The sequence below is a fragment of the Rhinolophus hipposideros genome, assembly GCF_964194185.1.
Source record: "Rhinolophus hipposideros genome assembly, chromosome: 10".
Classification (NCBI taxonomy): Eukaryota; Metazoa; Chordata; class Mammalia; order Chiroptera; family Rhinolophidae; genus Rhinolophus; species Rhinolophus hipposideros.
The window spans coordinates 13,336,686-13,359,111 of NC_138056.1; the positions used below are offsets into that span (position 1 = coordinate 13,336,686).

The following is a 22,426-nucleotide window of genomic DNA, read 5'->3' on the forward strand; positions in this document are numbered from 1 at the left end:
ATTTCACCAGATAGGATGATTTATACACAGGCAACAAGAGAGTTCCAGCCCCTTCTAGAAAGCAGGGGAATGGTTTCCCACCTCTTTACGTTTAGCCTCACCCTGTTAAAGACTGTCTTTTAACCCCTAAACCAGAGCTAAGACTAGGACTGCTGGTGATGATTGGTTTACATAGGCCCTGGAGAGATGTGCCTAACGGTGAAAGACCGTGGGATTCCCTGGCTGGTCCCTGGACTGCTGTTTTGGCTTCCTTTGAGCTCCTGCAGGGGCATTGCCTTGAGGGAGTGGCCCTGTCTAGCTCAGAGCCACAGGTGACTTTTTCCTAAGAGTAATCCAGGAAGGAGTGATCCAGGAAGGTGTATGGTATGGCCAGCAAGGGGCCTGGGGTCATTCCTCACAAAACAGCAGCTTCTCTTACTTACCACCACGTACACACTGACCCTCTTATTCGTGGTTACAATCATAGTTCTCTTCGTATCTGAGAGTGAGATTAGAGAAACTATTTGGAGAAATGGGCAATATTCATTCAACACACATTGATAGAGAACCTAGTTTCCTTGCATTCTTTTGTGCCCAGCTTTTCCCATATCATGTTAGTGAGGTGCAAGAGCTTTCCCCAGGAGCTTTCCCTGAAGGGTATCCCAGATCTTCAAAGAAGACAGTAAAGTTAGACAGGAAGTGCCTTTCCTAGGAAACATTGAGACAGACCAGGATAGGGCCAAGGGATGGAGAAGAGCCAGCTGGAAAGAAGCTATGTGGGGGAGTGGCCAGAGCTCCTTCTCTGGAGTCAGTCCTGAGTTCAAGTCTCAGCTCTGGTGCTTTATAACCAGGGGATTCCTGGCAGGGTACTTGACCTCTCCTAGCCTCGGGGTTGCTCATCTAGAAAATGAGAGTAAGAATAACATGAACCACAAAGAATTGTATGAGGGTTAAAAGAGACAAGGCAAGAAAAGCACCAAGCTCTGTGCCTGGTACAGAGTAAGTACTCAATTAATAGTCACTATTGACTAAAGTTGTGAAGAGAACAAGAGGCAGGGATCTAGATGAAGGGGTAGAGTAGCAGAAGCCCTAACGCAGACTTAGAAGTCACAGAGGTGGGGAGGAGCTCAGAGGTGTTCTAGCCAGTGTGCTGGAAGAGATGGGCAAAGCAAGAGGAGAGAAAAGTTGAGATGAGGCTGCCAGACATTGAAACAGCATGCACTTCTCGGCCTTGAGTAGAGTCCATTTCCATTTGAACCTAAAATCTGATTCTGCCAATACGGGCTGCCCAGTGCCCAGAGGGGGCCTGAGGTGTGAAGAGTAGGGGACAAAGGGTACGAGATCCCAGGAAGTTTGATTGAACCAGATGTCACACAGGTGAGCGTCTGTGTCTGTCACTGTTATTGGATTTAGAGCATTAAAAGAAGACCCCTTTCGGCCTTTGATCAGGTCTTGACAAGTTCCTGCTTTTTGCCCGAAGGATGGACATCCGTCGGATCAGCTTTGACACAGAGGACCTGTCCGACGATGTCATCCCACTGGCTGACGTGCGCAGTGCTGTGGCCCTTGACTGGGACTCCCGGGATGACCACGTGTACTGGACAGATGTCAGCACTGACACCATCAGCAGGGCCAAGTGGGATGGAACAGGACAGGAGGTAGGGCCTGGTGTGGGCCCCGGCCCTCAGGGAGGGCAGAGATTGAGGGGTGGAATCCTCTCTCTCTGGGAAAGGGCTTCCTATACCTTTGCTGGCCTGAGAACTGGTGAAGTTCAGGCCCCAGAGCTGGTCCATTCGGTGATAGAACTTTGCTTCCTGCCCAGGTGGTAGTGGATACCAGTTTGGAGAGCCCAGCAGGCTTGGCCATTGATTGGGTCACCAACAAGCTGTACTGGACAGATGCAGGTATGTAGAGGGCAGTCAATGCTTGGTTCTCGGGGACTCCTTTTATTTAAAATCCTGGCCCTGGGTAGAAGGAGCCCAGTGCCCCTCCTAGACCACTTCGATCTTGACCCAAAGTCCTTGGTCGGTCAGGAGTGGTGGGGCTGCTGCAGAACTGAAGATAAAAGCTCACATCAGATGGTTTGTCATTTGTCAACAAAATGGCAGTTACTTCTGCTATGTACCTGATCACCTGAGAATGTTTTGAGGCATTTCAGATTTGGAAACTGTGCCCTGTGATTTTTCTTCCATCACTGTCTTGGTAAATAAAACTGGCATTTTCTATTAGCCACGTGACTGTGGGAGGCCAGGGGAATGCCTTCAACCAGAATTACTCCAGGTGTGGTTCCTGGACCAGCAGCGTCAGCATTACCTGGGAACTTATTAGACACGCAAATTCTTGGCCCTATCCCAGACCTGCTGAATCAGAATCCTTGGGGTTAGGTTCAGGAATCTGTATTTTAACAAGTTATCCTGATACTTATGCACACTAAATCTGAGAAGCCTTGTCTTAAATTCTAGGACAGAGTGGGTTGCTTGGGTTGAGGAATCCTTGCTCTTCAAAGAGATGAAACTGATCCCTTCCTTTAATTACTCCTGGAAATTCAGATCACTCACTATCCATTGTACACCTATCACAAAGTATTTCCTGAGCATCCACTGCATGCCAGCCTCTGTACTGTAAGAGGGTGCAGGTAAGAGGGTGAATGACTGATAACCAAAGTTAATAACTTTGCCCCCTTTGTCTTGGTAGGGACAGACCGGATCGAAGTGGCCAACACAGATGGCAGCATGAGGACAGTGCTCATCTGGGAGAACCTTGATCGTCCCCGGGACATTGTGGTGGAACCCATGGGCGGGTGAGCACCCTTTGGAACAAGCCCCACCCGCCCTCCAAATCGGAGTACTAGAAGGGAGTCTGGAGTTTATGAGAGTGGCCAGATCTTCGGGGCACTCTGGGCAGTAAGGGCAGCTGTAGAAACCGCTGAGCGCACAAGGAAACCTTTACATTTGTTCATGTTTTTTTCGTGGTTGTTATTTTTGTTTTTTGGTGTACTTATGAAAGCAACTCGTTAAGAAATAGATAAATAAATGTGGAAAGTGAAGAGTCCCTATAATCTCGCTCTCCAGCAATAACCATTGTTAACACTTGAGAGTGTTTTTTCCAGATTTTCTTGTATGTGTATGCAGAGGGTGCCAAAAAACATATACACATTGGAAGAAAGGAAAACTATGAAAATTGTAATACTCAATATATGTTGATAACAAAAGATGAATACTAGTCACGTTTGACTTCTGCAATGACAAAAGGTGCTCAAATGGTTACCATCAGCGTCCAGACACTTCTGATGACGGCGAACTACTATTTGAGCAACGTTGACCAAAGTGTCCACTTGTAGACGTTTTTCTGGCACCCCCGGTATATACATTTGTTGTTGTTGTTGGTGGTGGTGGTGGTGTTTTTGGTTTTACAGCAATGTCATACTGCTTTTTAACTTGTTTTTTTCCCTTGGCTATATATCTTGGATACCTTTCCATTTGCTTATATAGATCTATATATCGTTCTTCTTGATGGTTGCCTAGAATTCTGTTACATTTTTGTACCATAATTATTTAATCTAGCCACTTGAGGAAATAGTTCTTATTCCCCATCTTCACTTCCACTCTTTCGTTATTCTCAAATAGGCCTTTTTGCTGAGTATTCCTTGAGCCATGGCTCCGCTTTCATTAGGACCCTGGGTGTGTTTTGATAATGATAGAAGCTGCAAACCTACAGAGACAGCTCTGAGCCTAGGATGGGGCTGGGGACTGAGGCAGGAGGCTGGGGCAGCTTTGCAGGCAGAAGCCCTGAAAGCCTAGGCCCTCGGAATCCTCCCTGGGTGTTAAATGGCAGGCTTGTAACACTTCCCTTGCCTGTGCCCAGGTACATGTATTGGACTGACTGGGGTGCAAGCCCCAAGATTGAACGAGCTGGCATGGACGCCTCCGGCCGCCAGGTCATCGTCTCCTCCAATCTGACCTGGCCTAATGGATTAGCCATTGACTATGGGTCCCAGCGGCTGTACTGGGCTGATGCTGGCATGAAGACAATTGAATTTGCTGGACTGGATGGCAGCAAGAGGAAGGTAAGGGGGGCTGTAAGGCATCATCCCATGGCCCTGACAGCTTCCAGGGCGTGATTCCTTGGCGGGCAGCTGACAGGAGCTAGGGGGACCCAGGGGTGAGCCAGCATGGGGAGTGTACTGTTTCTCTGAGGCTGTGGCTGCCCTCCAGTGCCCTGAGTGCCCTGCTGCTCGATGGTGAAAGGAAACTAGGGATTCGTGTGGGTTGTGGGCTGGGGGGATGAGCGCCTTCCTAAGAACCATTACTACTAATACTAATTAATCACCAATTGGATACTTGGTCTCTCTCTTTGTTATTGTGTATTTTAGTATAATTTCAAACTTACAGAAAAGTTGCAAGAATGGTCAAAATAACTAACATTTTGCCACATTATTGTACCGTTCTCATTGTCTTTCTCTCTATCTACACACACACACACACACACACTATTTTTCTGAACCATCTAAGAGTAAACTGGAAACATCCTGCCTTTGACCCCAAAATATTCCAGTCCATATTTCCTGAGAACAGGTACATTGCCTTACATAACCACAGCACAATGATCAAAATCAGGAAGTTTAACACTGATACATTACTATCTAATCCACAGTCCACATTCAATTTCACCACCAATTGCCCAATGATGTCCGTTATAGCGTTTCTTTTTCTTTTTTCATCTAGGATGCAATACCATATCATAATTGTATTTAGTTATCGTATCTCTTTAATCTCTAATATGGAACAGTTCCCCAACCTTTTTATGTCTTTCTTGACCTTTGTATTTTTAAACAGTAAATGCCAGTTATTTTTTAGAATTTTCTTCAATTTGTCTGCTATTTCCTTGTGAGCAGAATCAAATTATGTGTTTGGGGCAGACATACTATGTTAAGTGAAGTCGCGTCCTGAGTTCTCAGTGGGTCTCATCAGTAGGCACAGATGTTGGCTTGTTGCATTATTGTGGCAGTAACTTTGATTCCACAGTCAAGGTGATGTCCATCGTAAAGTTGCTGTTTTTCCCTTTTGTACTCAATAAGTAATAGTGCAGAGATACTTTGAGATTATGCAAATAAACATGATCTTTTGCAATCATCACACACCTCATGGAACCAGGCACTGTCATGATCACATCACAGATTGGCAGACCGAGGCGCAGAGAGATTTTATAGCCAGCTCTTGCTCAAGGTCACACGGCAGACAGTAGTGGCCAAGCTACATCTGATTGTTCTCGCGAGCTCTTGACCACTCCTGTGGATCTTGCTGGGGGGATGACACAGTGCTGGGTCCCTGGTAGGTTCTGATTGGAAGCCAGCTCCCCCACCCATTTGGGCTGACCCTCTATGGAGAGCGCATCTACTGGACGGACTGGCAGACCAAGAGCATACAGAGTGCTGACCGGCTAACGGGGCTGGACCGGGAGACCCTGCAGGAGAATTTGGAGAACCTCATGGACATTCATGTCTTCCACCGCCGGCGGCCCCCAGGTGAGCAGCCCTTGGCCCACACGAGCTTCTCCTCGGCCTCCCTCTGCTGTAGTCCTCTCTCTTGACTCACCCTACTCTTCCCTGTTCAGTGTCCACGCCATGTGCTGTGGAGAATGGCGGCTGCAGCCACTTGTGTCTTCGGTCCCCAAATCCGAGCGGCTTCCGTTGTACCTGCCCCACGGGCATCAACCTGATGCCTGATGGCAAGACCTGTTCACCAGGTAAGCCTCTCTGGGAGGGGCAGTGGCTCTTTTCCTTCCCAGAAGATGTACTCCAATGTGGTCTGAGAAACCATGTGGTCTTGGTGCTTCTAGAAGCTTAGGGGAGAGACAGAGCTTTTAGAAAACAGGAGAGTCCAGGGGAGAGGCCCAGGGGAGCATGTAGACAGGACCAGAGGCAGGCCCCACCTAGTTCTTATGGGGTCTCCAGGCATATTTGAAAAAGATGCTCCTTTATTAGACACTTTACTTTCATCAGATGACAATTGGAAAATTTTCATAATATACTGATTTGATTAGAATAAGTCATTTTAGTTTTATCTGCCCCAAATCACTCATAAAATATATTTTAATAAAAAAAATATATATATATATATATATATTTAAATGTATGGTATCTACAATGTAGCGATACTCCCACCTTGGATGAGGCACTTTTGTGAATGTACAACCAGCACAACCTATGCTACAATGCTAACTGGTGGGTCCCAGAAGCAGGACTGGGCTGCCCAGGTATTGGAAGTCAATGTTTCTCCCCAGGGGATGCTGCAGGGTAGGCTACATTTGAACCCTAACTTCTCAGGGAATTTAAGCTAGAAAGGAGCTGTGAATTGTGCCTCCCCGGCTGGGGAAAAGCCCTCTTTGACATAACATGGCGTTTCTTAAACTTCCTGGTAAAGAGTCCTTCAAAGAGCGTCCTTCCATAATATTAACAAAGCTGTCATTTATGACTACTCATCAGACCCAATTATAAGTGCTCTCTGTACATGATCTCATTCTACAGCTACTTTGTTATTGTCCCCGTGGTATGGTGGATGAAACTGAGTCTTAAACAGCTTAAACAACTTGCCCTGGACCACACAACTAGAAACTAACAGAGCCAGGCCATCAACTTCAGTTTGCCTTGCTCCAAATCCTCTTCATGGCTATGCTAGGGTGACTGTCCTCTTTGCTTCTCTCCCCACCTGGGCAGGCATGAACAGTTTCCTCATCTTCGCCAGGAGGATAGACGTGCGCATGGTCTCCTTGGACATCCCTTATTTTGCCGATGTGGTGGTGCCAATCAACATTACCATGAAGAACACGATTGCCATTGGAGTGGATCCCCAGGAAGGTCTGTGTGGCCCTCCCTTCCCCTCGGCCTCCTGCCCCTGCCCCACAGCAACTGTCCTTCCTCTCCTCCCCGCTCTGCCTCCCGCTCAGTGGCTGGGGGTCAGCATTCCCACTGGTACAGACTCTGCCCCTGTTTCTCTTTGGTTGTAAGGAAGGTCTGGGGCCCCCCTCTTCCTCTCTGCCAAGAGCTGTCCCATTATGACATTTCTATATTCCCATTGATTTCCTCCGCTTGAGGATACAGGGCTCTCTGAGTCACCGCCTGAGTCAGCTGTGTATGTTTCTTTGGGTGGGTAAGGGGGGTGAGGGTCCAGGCTGAGCCAACCTTCCTTTCCAGGAAAAGTGTACTGGTCGGACAGCACGCTGCACAGGATCAGCCGTGCCAATCTGGATGGCTCACAGCATGAGGACATCATCACGACAGGTGGGCCTTGCTCCCAACCCAGGGACCACCTGTCTGGCTACAGAGCTGGGGAAATAACCCATCTGTTTTAAGGCAGGAGCCAGTGTGCTCTCTTGACTTCCTGCAGGGCTGCAAACCACAGATGGGCTCGCCGTGGATTCTATTGGCCGGAAAGTCTACTGGACAGACACGGGAACCAACCGGATTGAAGTGGGCAACCTAGACGGGTCCATGCGGAAAGTGTTGGTGTGGCAGAACCTTGACAGTCCGCGAGCCATTGTCCTGTACCATGAGATGGGGTGAGCGTCTGCTCTGTGCTCTGCGCAGCAGGACGGGCCAGCTCAGCTGGGGCTACGGGTGGGGTGAAAGTGAGTAGTGAGAGCAAGCAGGCTTCATAGGAACGCCTACACGGACCTCCCTGGGGCTGTCCCACTCCCTTGTGACTTATTTCAGGGTGGCAGCATAGTGTGGAGGTTAAAAGCATGAACCTTGGAGTCGGAAATCCAGGATTCAAATCCCTTCACCATGTATGAGCTGCGTCTGTCACTTTGGGTCCAGCATTTTATTTGACCTCTTTGATCTTCAGCCTCTTCACCTGTCAATGGAGGTGATTGTGAAAATGTGTATCACGTAGTTCTTGTGAGGATTAACTGAGATAATCCGTGGAAAGTATTTTTTCTTTAATAGTGGTAAAAAAGGTAACAGTTTACCATCTTAAACTCATTTTTGAGTGTACAGTTCAGTGTGTTGAGTATACTGACATTATTATGAAGCAGATATTCGGAACTTTTTCATCGAGCAAATCCGAAATTCTACACCCAGTGAGCAACAACTCTCCTTTTTGCGTGTAAAATACTTTTCACAGTGTTTGGCATATTACAAGTATTTATTGTATCCAGGAGCTGCAGGCATAACCAGCTGGTATTCTTCCTTGCCCAGCTTCATGTACTGGACAGACTGGGGAGAAAACGCCAAGTTGGAGCGGTCTGGAATGGACGGCTCAGACCGGGTCGTGCTCATCAATAACAACCTCGGGTGGCCCAATGGGCTGACTGTGGACAAGGCCAGCTCCCAACTGCTCTGGGCTGATGCCCACACTGAGGTGAGAGTCCTGCTCCTGCTGCTTCCCAGGAGCCTGGGAAGACTGGAGAGGCCTATTGTGCATCTCTGAGGGCTCCTGGTCTACTGAGAGCCACCCCCACCCTCTCCTTCCTTTATAGCGAATTGAGGCCGCTGACCTGAATGGTGCCAATAGGCACACGCTGGTGTCACCTGTGCAGCACCCGTACGGCCTCACACTGCTTGACTCTTATATCTACTGGACTGACTGGCAGACTCGTAGCATTCACCGTGCGGACAAGGGTACTGGTAGCAATGTCATCCTGGTGAGGTCCAATCTGCCAGGCCTCATGGACATCCAGGCCGTGGACCGAGCACAGCCACTGGGTGAGAAGATCCCTAGGGCTGTGAGGCAGAGCCTCTGGCTTTCTGGGGTATCTGAACATCAGAGAGACGGGGCGCAGAGACTCCTTACAATCATAGAGACAGGGACCTCAAAGCCCCCTTGCAGGATCAGGCTTTGTGCCCTCTGGATATGGATGGTACTACAACTGCGTCCTGCTGTCACCTTCAAAGGACTCCTGGAGACATCCCTGCTCCTTCCACCTCATCCCTGCCAGGCATCAAATTCTGTTATTTAGAACAGCAGAAAATCAGACACAGGAACTAGAGCCTTAGTAAGATTCAGACAAGATTCCAGGCTGGGTGTCCAAGCTCATGCTTTCTCTCTCTCTCTCTCTCTCTCTCTCTCTCTCTCTCTCTCTCTCTCTCTCTCTCTCTCTCTCTCTCTATCTCTATCTCCCCCCACCATCACCAGGTTTTAACAAGTGTGGCTTGAGAAATGGTGGCTGCTCCCACCTCTGCTTGCCTCGGCCCTCTGGCTTCTCCTGTGCCTGCCCCACCGGCATCCAGCTGAAGGGAGATGGAAAGACCTGTGATCCCTCTCCTGAGACCTACCTGCTCTTCTCCAGCCGCGGATCCATCCGGCGTATCTCACTGGACACCAGTGACCACACAGATGTGCATGTCCCTGTCCCCGAGCTCAACAATGTCATCTCCCTGGACTATGACAGTGTGGATGGAAAGGTCTATTACACAGATGTGTTCCTGGATGTTATCAGGTATGAGCACCCATGAAACCTCCAGAGGGTACAGACCTGCTTCCGATCCCTAATGGCTGAGGTTACGGTCTGTGTTGACCTCTGAATGGACTCAGTGATTTGGCAGCGTGGATAGTGAGTTCTGATCCTGACTTGGTCGCTTTGTAGTGTTACCACTTACAACAAGAGTTTCAAGCTTTGGGGGTTTTTGTTTATATAAAGATTTATAGAAGCCCAGTACATAAAACAAAACAAAACAAAAAAATCAGGTAAAGTCGGTCTGGGGACCTTCTGCCCCTACAACTGGGCCCTGGGGTTGCTCCAAGGATCCTCTAAGACTTGTTGAAGCGTATAGGCCACGTACCTAAACCATCTCTCTGTGTTGTAATACAGGAGCCCCGGCCAGATGCTGGGCTTGTGGTTGTTCACAAGGGTTTCGTTTTGTTTTAAATACGATTTTGTTTCATTTTTATTTAAATTTTATCCCAACAGCTGAGGAATATGATGTCCTGCCACTAGTAAGAGGGGTTTAGCATGGCAGAGATTCTCATGTGTAGGAACAAGGCCATTCCCCTTCGTTCTCCCTGGAGGTGTATTAGAATCTCGTGCTGGGGGCAAGTGGGCATATGTAGTTTAGAAAAGTCCCCCATGTGTTTGTGACATGCCCCCCATCCTGACGTTGAATTCCCTGGCATAGGACTTCTGTAAAAAGGTACATGTTCATTTTGTCAAATTGGCCTTTTTTTAGAATGACTTTTTAGAATGATTTTTTTAGCAATCTTGGTCTCTTCCCTAAGATATATGGGGAATTACTCACCTATCTCCAGGCAGCACATAGGCCCAAGTGCCCCTTATTTATAGCAGGAAACACTCGGTCCTCCTAAGAATTTATTTATGAATTCTGCAAACATTTTGAGTACCTACTGTGCTAGATGCTGAGGAAATACTTATAGATATTTGGTCTCTGCCCCTATGGAGTTTCAAGTCTAGCGGGGCTCCAGTTATGGGAATGTGGATTAAAGGGGTTTCAGTCTATTGCTGGACAATCTGGTCAGTCATCCAACCCTGGGCTCTTCCCCAAGGCGAGCAGATCTGAATGGCAGCAACATGGAGACAGTGATCGGGCATGGGTTGAAGACCACCGATGGGCTGGCAGTGGACTGGGTGGCCAGGAATCTGTATTGGACAGATACAGGCCGAAATACCATTGAAGCATCTAGGCTGGACGGCTCCTGCCGCAAAGTGCTGGTCAACAACAGCCTGGATGAGCCTCGGGCCATCGCCGTTTTCCCCAGGAAGGGGTAAGTTTATGGCCAACAGAAAAGAGACCCCGGGAGAAGGGCCTGGGAAAGAGGCACTTGGGGGAAGCCTATCTGTTAACAGTATCGGCGTGTGCCCTGTATGTCGTCAACCTCTGGGTGCCATCTTCCCGTGCCTTGGTGACAATGGCACTGTTGTGTCTCAGGTACCTCTTCTGGACAGACTGGGGCCACATTGCCAAGATTGAGCGGGCGAACCTGGACGGCTCTGAGCGGAAGGTCCTCATCAATACCGACCTGGGTTGGCCCAATGGCCTTACCCTGGACTATGATACCCGCAGGTGGGAATCCTGTCCCAAACAGCCTCCTGGAAATCAGGTGGGCGGAGGAGAGGATGGTTGAGTTTGAAGTACAGTGATACCTTGGTTTTCGAACATAATCCGTTCCAGAAGACCGTTCAAGTTCTGAAACGTTTGAAAACCAAGGCACGATTTCCCCATAGAAAGTAATGCAAAATGGATTAATCCGTTCCAGACTTTTAAAACTGGAAATTTAGCATGAATTTTACTATCTAATGATACCATAGAGCCATAAATTTTACGGCGTTCATAAACCGAAATGTTCGTCATCGGAGACGTTCGAAAACCAAGGTACCACTGTAGTGAAAGCAAAAAGATAAAAAGCTGCGTGGTAGGTGGGGAAGAGAAAGCAGTGAGAAGGCTGCAGGAACATATTCTTACAGCACAAGTTGCTGAATCCATCCATCAACCCTCCGGTGGGGTTTACTTGCCTACTTTACTTGGTTTTAATTTGTCTTTAGCAGAGCATGTCCTCTAGACAGATCACAGGTCCCACTATCCCCATTTGTTTAAGGGCTGATTCATCACATTTGTTACTCTCCTGACCCCTTCAGACATTGGAATTTACAGCTTCTGGTCTAGTTAAAAATGTTAGAGGGCAGGAGAAGAGGATGGAAGAGGCTCTAAAGCAGTCAGTTCCCCTTTCTAGCCTCAGAAGGGCAAGTAAACCACCTGGGGCATTGGGATGGAGAAGGGGAACGCCTTCTTCCTTTCACCTCAGTGACATTCTCGTAGACTGAGTCTCTTCTTAAACAGCGTACATAAGAATTGGGGCTCAGATTCTTGGGTAGGAAGCAAAGGGTGATCAAGTTGCTGAAGATGAGACTGGCTGGTGGCTCTTCTGAGGTCATTAGACATTCTATCCCTCAGAACAATCCTGGCCTCCCCACTTAGGAGTCACCCACTTCCTTTCTTTAGCTTTGGGGCTTGCAGTGACCTCCCGTCAAGGGTGCTTCTTGACCGCTCACAGCCCTTGCCAGTTCAGCTCAGGAAGGGACAGATGGCTCCTTAGGGGGAAGGGCTGGGCTCCCTGGAGCGTTTTGAGCCGCCATCCTTATCTCCTTCCCTTCACAGGATCTACTGGGTCGATGCACATCTGGACCGGATTGAGAGTGCTGACCTCAGTGGGAAGCTCCGGCAGGTCTTGGTCAGCCACGTGTCCCACCCCTTTGCCCTCACTCAGGTACTGGCTCAGCAGCAGTAACTAAAACTCCCGCTCGTGGTAGTGTCCTCGGGGTTCTAAGTGGGCAGCCTCGGCCCTAGGTGCAGCTGAACAGGTGTGCTGTGGAAGCTCATGTTAGGGGTGGTTCCGGTACACGGAAACCTTGCCACCGTGTGCCCTGCTAGTCCTGTCCCTCCACTCCCATGTCCTAACATTTAGAGAAGGGGCTCTCCAGCAGTGGTGCACGCAATCAGCTATGGAGAGTGTTAAAATACATGTTCCTGGAGATAGACAATCTGCTTCCTGAGGGTTGAGCCCAGGAATATACATTTGAACAAGTTCCCCAGTTGATCCTAATGCTGTGGTCCCAACATCGGAGCGCAGGCAGCTCACTTTGTGGCAGTAGGTGGAGTGGCTAAGAGCCAGAGTTTTGAAGCAGCTAGCCAGTCAGTAAGTGATTACTGAGTACCTCCAATGTGCCCGCTCTGTGGGCTCAAGTTCTGCCTGTGTCATTAAGTAACTGTGCAACTTTGAACAAGATACTGAACTCCTCTTAGCTAACCTAGAAATAGTTTAATCAATGAGTTTAATAGTAACCTGAAATATATGCAAAGCATTAGCACAATATCTGGCACTCAATGCGTGTTATTTCTAATCATTTTAGTTATTACTGGCTGTCATTCTTTGAGAGTTCTAACCCTGTAAAATAATTCAGGGAAGGAAAAAAGGAGAACTATCAACCTAGGGCCAAAACAGGGATTCTTAGTCATTTAAAAATCTTTGTCCCTTTTGACAAACACTTATCTATATTCTGCATTATATCCTACCAGCCAATAAGATTTTGTCTGGCTTTACTTAACAGTAGCCTTTTTTTTTTTTCCATACTCCAGCTGTAAAACTGCAGGACAATATTGAATATGGTTTTTCAATCTACAAGCTTCCCCTGGGAGGGTTCTGACATATACCCCAGGGGCAGGAGGGAAACCGACTTCATTGCCCCTCCTCACCCCTGGTTGAGACTCTCGGGATCCCCTCATGAGGAGGCAGCTGCCCACAGAAGTAACCAGAGCATTTGCCAGGGCTCTGATTAAAGGGCCCAGAAGAGCAGGGACCTTAGAAGGGCTCCCCAATTTACTCCTACTTGCTAGATACAGGGACCCATTTATTCACTGAGCCACTGACCAAGGACTGTTAGGGGCTAGAAATTGAGAGATGAATGACATGCATTTTTGTCCTTGAAGAATCTAACCAGGCAGGACAGACAGACATGTACACACATGACCACAGAGGGTCAACACTCCTTGTAGAAGCGAGGACCAGGCACAGAGCAGCACGGAGGAAAGAATGGTAACTGCAGGTTGGCTGGGGGAGATTTCCTGGCTGGTGTCATACCTGGGAATGCACAGAAGCTGACCTGGTAGATAAGAGATGAGGGCATTTCAGCAGAGGGAACGCACATGCTGAGGCATGGCAGCTGTACCTGGGTCAGACTGTTGAATAACATTTGCTCTGTTGTGGGATTTCCCTATTGAGTAGCAGGACAGGTGGATCTACTGGACAGACTGGCAGACCAAGTCAATCCAGCGTGTTGACAAGTACTCAGGCCGGAACAAGGAAACAGTGTTGGCGAACGTGGAAGGACTCATGGATATCATTGTGGTTTCCCCTCAGCGGCAGACAGGTGGGCTCCGGGGTCCTGAGCCTGCTTCCTTACCATCCGTGGGGGTAGGTGGTCACCCCAAGGACTGTTCATGACCGAGATAGTTAGAGCCACAGGAGAGCCTTTGGGTTCACATCTTAGGCTGTTAGACCTTTTCAGCCCCCGTGGTTATGCCCCTCCTGCCCTACTGCCCCTGAGAGTGTGGTAGCCCTGGATTTCCTCCTTTTTGACAAGTGTCAGATTGGGAGACTTGATTCTGTCCCAGGCCAGACATTCTTCTGCTTTGCCCCCAGGGACCAATGCCTGTGGTGTGAACAATGGTGGCTGCACCCACCTCTGCTTTGCCAGAGCCTTGGACTTTGTATGTGCCTGTCCTGATGAGCCCGACGGCCGGCCCTGCTCCCTTGGTGAGCTGGACTGAACAGCAGAGCCATTGGAAGGACAGGGGATCAGCTGCCTGAGCTTTGTCCTTCTGGGTGGGATCCCCCTCAGAGGGTCTTACAGCGGAATGACTGGGAGTAATGAGTTTGAGCTTTGAAATGGCACAGACCTGAGTTTGTCTGGCCTCTGACACTTACTAGAATGGAATTGAGGCCTCCTAATTCCCTGCTTTCTGCTGTGGCTTGTGTGTTACTCTCTCTTCCTGGCCTTGTGGGCCAGCTAGCCCATCCAGAGCTATTAAGATTGCAAACCAAATCCATTTATTTACAGAAGGGCCTCTAATGAGGGTGCCTAGGATCAAGGCAGCTAAAAGATTACTTTGTCAAGTTCTCCAGATGCTACTCTGGGACGATATGTAGAGACGTGGGGCTCCGGTGGCCCACTCCAGTCTTCTTTTTCTCTCCAGTACCTGGCCTGCTGCCCCCAGCTCCCAGGGCTACCAGCATGAGTGAAAGGAACCCAGTGCTAACCAACACACTACCTACCACCTTGCGTTCTTCTACCACTCGGACCCGCACATCTCTGGAGGAAGTGGAAGGAAGGTAAGTGGGTTCAGTATAGGACTGAGGGCCCTTTGATTCGAATGAGCACCCCTGCCAGCAGAAGACCATAGTCCCAGCTCGGTCCCAGCTTGGCTGATGGAAGAGGAGATAGGCCACGTCATCAGCCACCAGTCGCTGTTTTTCAGGACAGGAGATGATACGTTGACATAGATTGCTACAAGTGATTTGAGGGCAAGAAGCTTAAAGAGCAGCTTAATAGAGAAACCACTCAGGGGGAGTTTCCTTTCTTTCTGTGACATCTGCTCTCACATCACAGGTTTAGTATATGATCTTATCCAACAATTTACTTAGAAACCGCCAAGGCATAGTGGTCTCTGAACTGTGGATTTGTGACTTGGAACATGTCTGGGGATGTTATGGCCTTAGCTTAAAACAATCTGTAACATTCAAACACTCGTGTGTACATGTGCACGCACACACACACACACACACAATTATTAGGCAAGCAAGCATAACCACGCACAGGTCTCAAGTCAAGTATAAAATATTGAATTTTGGGGCGGCCGGTTAGCTCAGTTGGTTAGAGCGTGGTGCTCTTAAAACAACAGGGTTGCCGGTTGGATCCCCACATGGGCCACTGTGAGCTGCGCCCTCCACAACTAGATTGAAACAACTACTTGGAGCTGATGGGTCCCGGAAAAACAAACTTAAATAAATAAAAGTTAAAAAAAAATTGAATTTCATTAAATTGAAGGTACTGTCAATGTAAGACGCATCCTGGTTTGCGAGGTTAAACTGAATAAATGACCAACAGCAATTGTGAGATGCCATTGATTATAAGACACATTCCTATTTCAGCGATGTTAAAATAGAGAAAAAATGCATATCTTAAAATTGATGAAATACGATGTTACATTCAATTTTGAAAAATTTTTTGATTTTTAATTTATCCTTTTTATTATTTTTTCCCATTTAGAGAAAGTCTCATGTTTTTTATTTATACTTTCAAAAAATAACCTGGAAATGCAGATAGAAATAAAGAAGAAATAAGTACCCATATACCCATATATAATTACTCTTAATATTTTAAAAATTTGATATATATATGTGTATATTGCAAAAAGATTGCCACAATAAGTTTAGTTAGCACCCAGCACCACACAACTATAAATTTTTTATCTTATGATGAGAACATTTAAGATCTACTCTCTTAGCAACTTTCAAATATCCAGTAGAGTATTATTAACTTGTTACCATGCTGTGTATTACATCCCCAGGACTTATTTCTTTTATAACTGGAAGTTTGTAACTTTTGAGCCTCTTCACCGTTTTTGTCCACCTCTCATTCCCATCTCTGGCAACTATCAATTTGTTCTCTGTATCTATAAGTTTGATTTTTTTTTTTAAGATTTCAAATACAGGTGATATCATACAGTATTCGTCTTCCTCTGACTTATTTCACTTAGCTTAATACCCTCAGGGTCCATCCATGTTGTCGCAAATGGCAGGATTTCCTTCTTTTTTATGGCTGAATAATATTCCTGTGTGTGCGTGCGTGTGTGTGTGTGTGTGTGTGTGTGTGTACACACACATTTTCTTTATCCATTCATCTGTCAATGGACACTTAGGTTGTTTCCATGTCTTGGCCATTGTAACTAATGCTACATTGAATATGGTGGTGCAGACACCTTTTTGAGATAGTGATTTCATTTTCTACTCTTTTTTGATGTCTATCTTTCTAACATTTTTCTATTAGAACGGTGTTTTATTGTAATATACTGATCTCTTTATTTTTTAATATCAACTGTAGCTTAAAAGATAATTAACACTTGATTTCAGTTCTGAAAGCAGAAACATAGTAATCCCAAATAAGAACTCTAGACTCATGTCCCTAAAATTATAAGATTTGCACATGATGAAATTCATTCTATATGTCCCCATTTCTCTTTTTAGAAGAGCTTATATAGAAAAGCAAACACCCAGACACAGATTTGTACCTTTCTCACTAACTTTTAAGTACAATTTATTGTTATAACCTGATTTACCTTTCTCACTAACTTTTAAGTACGATTTATCGTTATAACCTCTGATTTTCTTTGGGTTTATTTAAAAAACTTTTAAATCCTACTCAGATATTTTCTTACTGTCAGAGTTCTATTTGAAGATTCAGTGCATCTTTATTTCAAATGCTCTTGCAAGTACCTTTTCTCTAGGCTTTTAGGATATGCCTTTAATTGCCTGCTCATAATGGGCCACAGGGAAGTTACTTTCTTAGCATTTCAAGTTAGTTATCTGAGTTCTCCCTCCCTCTGGATGTCTTGCATATTCCCCTGTGGAAAAATAAAGGAAAGAAAAACAGTTTTTTTTAAAGGTCTACGTAGACCTTGTGATAATTTTTAACAGAGTTTGGCCTGGCTGGTAGCTTCTTTCAACTCATTCTGGTAGTTTAAAAAAGACTACTATAGGTGTCCTTAGCATTCTTTCGGCAGACTTCCAGCTCATTCCCAGAACTACTTTTCCTTTTTGAAGGAATTATTTTAAAAGGGTACATACAGAGGATGCCAAAATTTTTTTTACACATTTTAAGAAAGAAAAAAACTATTAAAATTGTACTACTCAATAAATACCAATAACAAAAGATGAATACAAGTCACGTTTGACTTCTGCAATGACAAGAGGTGCTCAAAGTGGTTACCATCAGCGTCCAGACACTTCTGATTACAGCAAACTGCTGCTTAAGCAACGTTGACCCAAGTGTCCACTTGTATATATTTCTTTGGCACCCCCGGTATATTTAAATGCATTTTAACCTGGTGTAGCATCTTGAAGACAGTAACTCCCATTGCTTTCTCTGTGTTTCCTGGTCTTGGTCTCTCCATGCTTCTGATATCTCCAATCTGGTACACAGCCTCTCGTATCTGGAAACCCCACTCACAGGCCTTTCACTCTGTCCATCACAGGACTTTCCCCCTTTCCTGGAGGAAGGTAAGACCTTTATCAAGTACTAGCAGCCTTCACATTCAGTTTTCTGTGCCCCACAGGTGCTCTGAAAAGGATGCTCAGCTGGGCCTCTGTGCACATTCCAATGAGGCCAGACCTGCTGCGCCAGGTAAGCTCTGAGTGACCAATGGTTTTGAAAAAGAAGACCTAAGGAATATAAATCTCCACTGATATCTTCCAGAACCTTCATGGAAGGGAGACTCTTTAGCGTTGATGAACCCTTTTTTCAGACTAAACCCACAGAAAGAGTAATCATAATAAGCACCATTTATGGAGTGGTTTTCGTATACCAGGCACTTAAGTCACGTATAGGTGTGCGTGCATGTACATGCGAGTGTGTATGTATATATGAATATGTATTTACATGTACATACTCACATTTAACCTCCTCCAGCCCTAGGAGCAATTTATTATTTACATTTAACTGATGAAAACACATAGGCTTAGAAGTTCAGCATCTTACCTTAAGTCACATAGCTAGTGATTGGTGGAATGGGGATTAGAGATGCTGACTGAGTGAACCATCCTCAGAGGGTGTGGGATCCAACACCTACAAAAGGATCCCTTTATTTTCCCACCCCCTGCACCAGCCAGAAGACTGTAGGTGGTCCCCGCCTAGTGTCTCTCTGTTCCTCCTAGGGGAAGGACTTCATGTCAGCTATGTCATCGGTGGGCTCCTCAGTATTCTGCTGATTCTGCTGGTGATTGCAGCTTTGATGCTGTACAGGTAAGCTCTGCAGGGACCACATGACCATTGGTCCTCATGAACACATCTGGGAACTCCGGAAGCTGCACAGCTTGCTAATTCGACCTCTGACCAGCCCCATTTCAAGGTTGGGTCCTGGGTCAGAGCAGCAGAAATGGGGAATGGCGGAAATCTGAATTCTTTCTCTTCTCCTCCAGTTATAGCCCAAGCCCTCATTTCATGACCAAAAGCCTTGGGATTTTCTTTATCAACTAGGATGCTGAGGGCACAGAGTGTCACCCAAGGTCACACAGGGAGAGGCAAAGCTGGGACTGACTCTAGCATCTGCTTTTTCCGCAACTCCACAATACTTCAAAACCATTGAAGTTGGAAATGATTTTCTCTTCACACAAACACAACCTTAACTACAATATTGGTTGATATATTGTTGCTCGGTAGGGATCATCCTAGGAAGGTAGAGTCTGTCGCTATCAATTTATAATCTTTTTATGATCTCTCTGTCTCTCTCTTCTGTGTGTGTGTGTGTGTGTGTGTGTGTGTGTGTGTGTGTTTGGCACAGAGGGTGTCAAAAACATGTATACACATTTTAAGAAAGGAAAGAACTGTATTAAAACTGTAATAATATATTCTGATAACAAAAAATGAATGCAAGTCACGTTTGACCTCTGCAATTACAAGAGGTGCTCAAAGTGGTTGCCATCAGCATAATTTTAATAACAGTTTTTTCCTTTCTTAAAATGTGCATATATTTTTTTGGCTTTCTCTGTCTGTCTGTCTATCTATCTATCTATCTATCTATCTATCTATCTATGTATATTCCCCCCAAAATGTCTTAAACACAGCTTGCAGCAAAAATGTCAGGATTTTGCTGCTTCTGCTGCAGCTCCTGCTGACAACAGCAACAACAACAATAACAACAACAGTTGCCATTTAACCAATACGTATCAATGCCACAACAACCTTGTAGGATTATATTCCTCACTTTACAGATAAGGATCTGAGGCTCAAAAAGTTTAGATTATGTCCACCAAGATCCCAGCTAATAAATAACAGAGGTGAGATTGAAACATAGATCTGTCTTCTTTCCAAGACTGTGTCTAAAGCTTGGTATATTAGTTATCTATTGCTGTATAACAAATTACCCCAAAACTTAGCAACTTAAAATAACAACCATTTATTATCTCACAATTTCTGTGGGTCCGAAATCTTAGCTGGCTGCCTCTGCCTCAAGGTCTCTCACAGGGTTGCAATCCAGGTACCAGCTGGGGTTGTGGTCTTATCTCAAGGCTTGACTGGGGAAGGATTCCCTTCTAAGAGCACTCGTGTAGTTTTTGGCAGGATTGAGTTCCTCACGGGCTGTTAGACTGAGGGCCTCAGTTCCTTGCTGGCTGTTGGCTGGAGACTCCTTCCTCAGTTTCTTGCCTTTGGGGGCCTTTCCATAGGACAACTTACAACATGGCAGCTTGCTCCCCCTCCAGAGCAAGAGAGAGTGAGGAAGAGAGGGCAAACTCAGAAGCAAGCCACAAATTTCTTTGTAACCTAATCTAGTATCCATCAATTTTGCATAATCTGTTCATCAGAAATGAGTCACCAGATTCAGCCTACACTCAAGGCAGCAGGAATTCAGAAGGTGTGAGTCCCAGGAGGCGGGGATCACTGGGCCGCCTTAGAGACACCTGTAATACTCAGGTTATACCTTTCCCAGGTATCACCCCTATAAAGATCTGAGCTAATTCTTCATCACCTTTCTTCCTAAAGACATAAAAAATCCAAGTTAACTGATCCTGGAATGGGGAACCTGACCTACAGCAACCCCTCCTACCGAACTTCCACCCAGGAAGTGAAAATTGAAGCAATCCCGAAACCAGCCATGTACAATCAACTGTGCTACAAGAAAGAGGTAAAACTTAAAATTTATATTGGAGGGGATTTTCGTGGTTTTTTTTTTGGGGGGGGTGGATTATTCTCTATTGCCTCAATAAATCAGTAAGGGATGTTGGAGAGTCCCATCTACCACTTTGGAAGTTATAGTGAACAGAAGACCTGAATGTGATTTGGGTTTCTAGGATCTAGAATCAGAGATCTGTTGGGTTTCTAGGTCTAGAATCTCTGAGGGACAAACTTGAGAGATCCTAGTGAGAGCGAGTTTACAAAGCAGATCCCAGAAAGTTTAAGTGAGTGTGCGTCTCCCTGCCGGGAGATACTCTCCTAGGTTCACAGCTTCTTTCGCTCCTGGAGTTGTAATTCCCTTGTAGTGAGGCTGTGATCCCCTGAAACAACCCCCAAACTCTTAGACAATGTCCCCAAAACCCACGACTCCCCCTTTCCTAATCTCTGATCTGAGCTGTTGGCATCTGTGGCTGGGAATGGCTGGTGTTTTGCTATTCTTCCCCTGATCACAGAGTCTCAAGGGATTTCTCAAGAATTCTGAAGGTTTACATGCTTTTGTTCTTTTAACTCCTTTGTCGCTTCAGTGAAACATTATTTGCTGGATGTTTAGGTATGAAAACTAGTCCCATTTCCACTAGTGATCTATAGCCTGGCATTTCAGATTTATCTAGTCTGAGATGATCTTTGTTTTTTCTAAACTCTCGTAACCTTTCATCAAAAGTTATCCCTTGTGAGACCCTAATCAGTCTACCCTGTTGTCCTGTCTAGCAGTCAAAACCTGCCCGCAACACCTATAGGGCTGCCATGCATAATGAATGCACTTTACATAATAATCAGGTACTTTCTGCATGGATTGCCCTATTTAAAAAGCTTCCACTGCAAGCCAAACAGAACCTGCTGGGACAGCTTGAAGTTTTAGGGACAGTAGCCCCCTTCTCAGTTAATGTCTTTGAGAGAAAGACTCAAAGATTCTTAGGTTCTTGGAGTGTCTGATGCCCCAGAGAAGAACCTCAATAAGGGCCAGAGGTTAGAAATTAAAATCATGTGACCGCTTTCTTCTATTGTATGCTTTTTCCTCAGCAGCTTTTTCACCCCTCTGATAGTCTCTCACCCTTTCTCTTCTGATTTCCTCTTGATTTCAGGTACCTGCGTGTTTGTAGAGGGAGTGGTGTGCCCCAAATTGCTAGTGCCATGTCCCATTATCTCTCCCTAATTGACCCAGCGTGTCTCTGTAATGAAGATTCTAAGTGGCCTGCATTTTATCTTACACTAATTTCAGCTTGGAAGGTGTGCTGGGTGACTAAGCACCTATGTGTGCGTGCATGTGTGCTTGTGTGCGACGTTTCTCTGCTTGATTCAGGGATTTGTCTCTCGGAGGGACCATTTTATATTGTATAATCATCTCTGTATCCTGCTTAATGTAGGGGCTCAATCAGTATCTGTGGAATTGAATTGTTACTAAAATAGAGCAGCAGTTGCAGGGCTCTTGGCAGGAATACTATGCCAGGGACCGAACCCAAGCCATGGCCCATTTTCTCCTGGCAGTGGCAGCATGTTGATTGGTATCCCCCAGAAACCAGGAGTACGGCTACTCTTTGAGGAACCCATAAAGGGAGAAGCCTGAGTAGAACTTACGGCTGTCCTTGGAACCATCCCGGGTTGCGGGGGAATGGCTGCATGGCTCATGGGAGCAGAACCAGAATAACCTTCCACAAAAGCTTATAGGTTACAGGACCGCAGTGCATTGACACTTAGAACCCAAATAAGAGGATTTTGCAGACCCCTCCTGTCTTACCTCCGAAAACTTTTCCCCTTAACAAAATTACAACGAAGAAAATTAAGAATAAAATAGCACAAAAGTAGCTTAAAATCCTGAAGAAAATGTACTTTTAATTGCTTTGACCAATTACTTGTGATCATGCATATCAGCATGCTGTCCCATTAACAAACCATGACAGTGTAATAATAGCTAACACGATTTAGTACATCTTACGTGTCGAGCACCCACTCACTGTATTCCACGTGTATCGCCTTATGTAACCCTCACCGC

At 46.1% G+C, this 22,426-nt stretch overlaps 1 protein-coding gene across 2 annotated transcripts in view; it reads left to right on the forward strand.

The window, feature by feature from the left end:
* Positions 1-22,426, forward strand: part of LRP4 (LDL receptor related protein 4) — a 51,750-nt gene that overhangs the window by 22,556 nt on the left and 6,768 nt on the right. Inside the window, exons 17-37 of one of the 2 annotated variants that reach the window (XM_081064924.1) lie at positions 1,429-1,637; positions 1,802-1,883; positions 2,674-2,779; positions 3,844-4,045; positions 5,314-5,503; positions 5,593-5,724; positions 6,695-6,835; positions 7,172-7,258; positions 7,365-7,536; positions 8,177-8,339; positions 8,458-8,683; positions 9,114-9,417; positions 10,479-10,697; positions 10,862-10,996; positions 12,089-12,197; positions 13,713-13,857; positions 14,130-14,243; positions 14,684-14,819; positions 17,822-17,889; positions 18,420-18,507; positions 20,245-20,386. In XM_081064924.1, coding sequence (XP_080921050.1) covers positions 1,429-1,637; positions 1,802-1,883; positions 2,674-2,779; positions 3,844-4,045; positions 5,314-5,503; positions 5,593-5,724; positions 6,695-6,835; positions 7,172-7,258; positions 7,365-7,536; positions 8,177-8,339; positions 8,458-8,683; positions 9,114-9,417; positions 10,479-10,697; positions 10,862-10,996; positions 12,089-12,197; positions 13,713-13,857; positions 14,130-14,243; positions 14,684-14,819; positions 17,822-17,889; positions 18,420-18,507; positions 20,245-20,386 — 3,170 coding nt within the window. Of the gene's footprint in view, positions 1-1,428; positions 1,638-1,801; positions 1,884-2,673; positions 2,780-3,843; positions 4,046-5,313; positions 5,504-5,592; positions 5,725-6,694; positions 6,836-7,171; positions 7,259-7,364; positions 7,537-8,176; positions 8,340-8,457; positions 8,684-9,113; positions 9,418-10,478; positions 10,698-10,861; positions 10,997-12,088; positions 12,198-13,712; positions 13,858-14,129; positions 14,244-14,683; positions 14,820-17,821; positions 17,890-18,419; positions 18,508-20,244; positions 20,387-22,426 lie in introns of those variants that run through there. The other variant, XR_013994350.1, reaches the window with a different exon arrangement.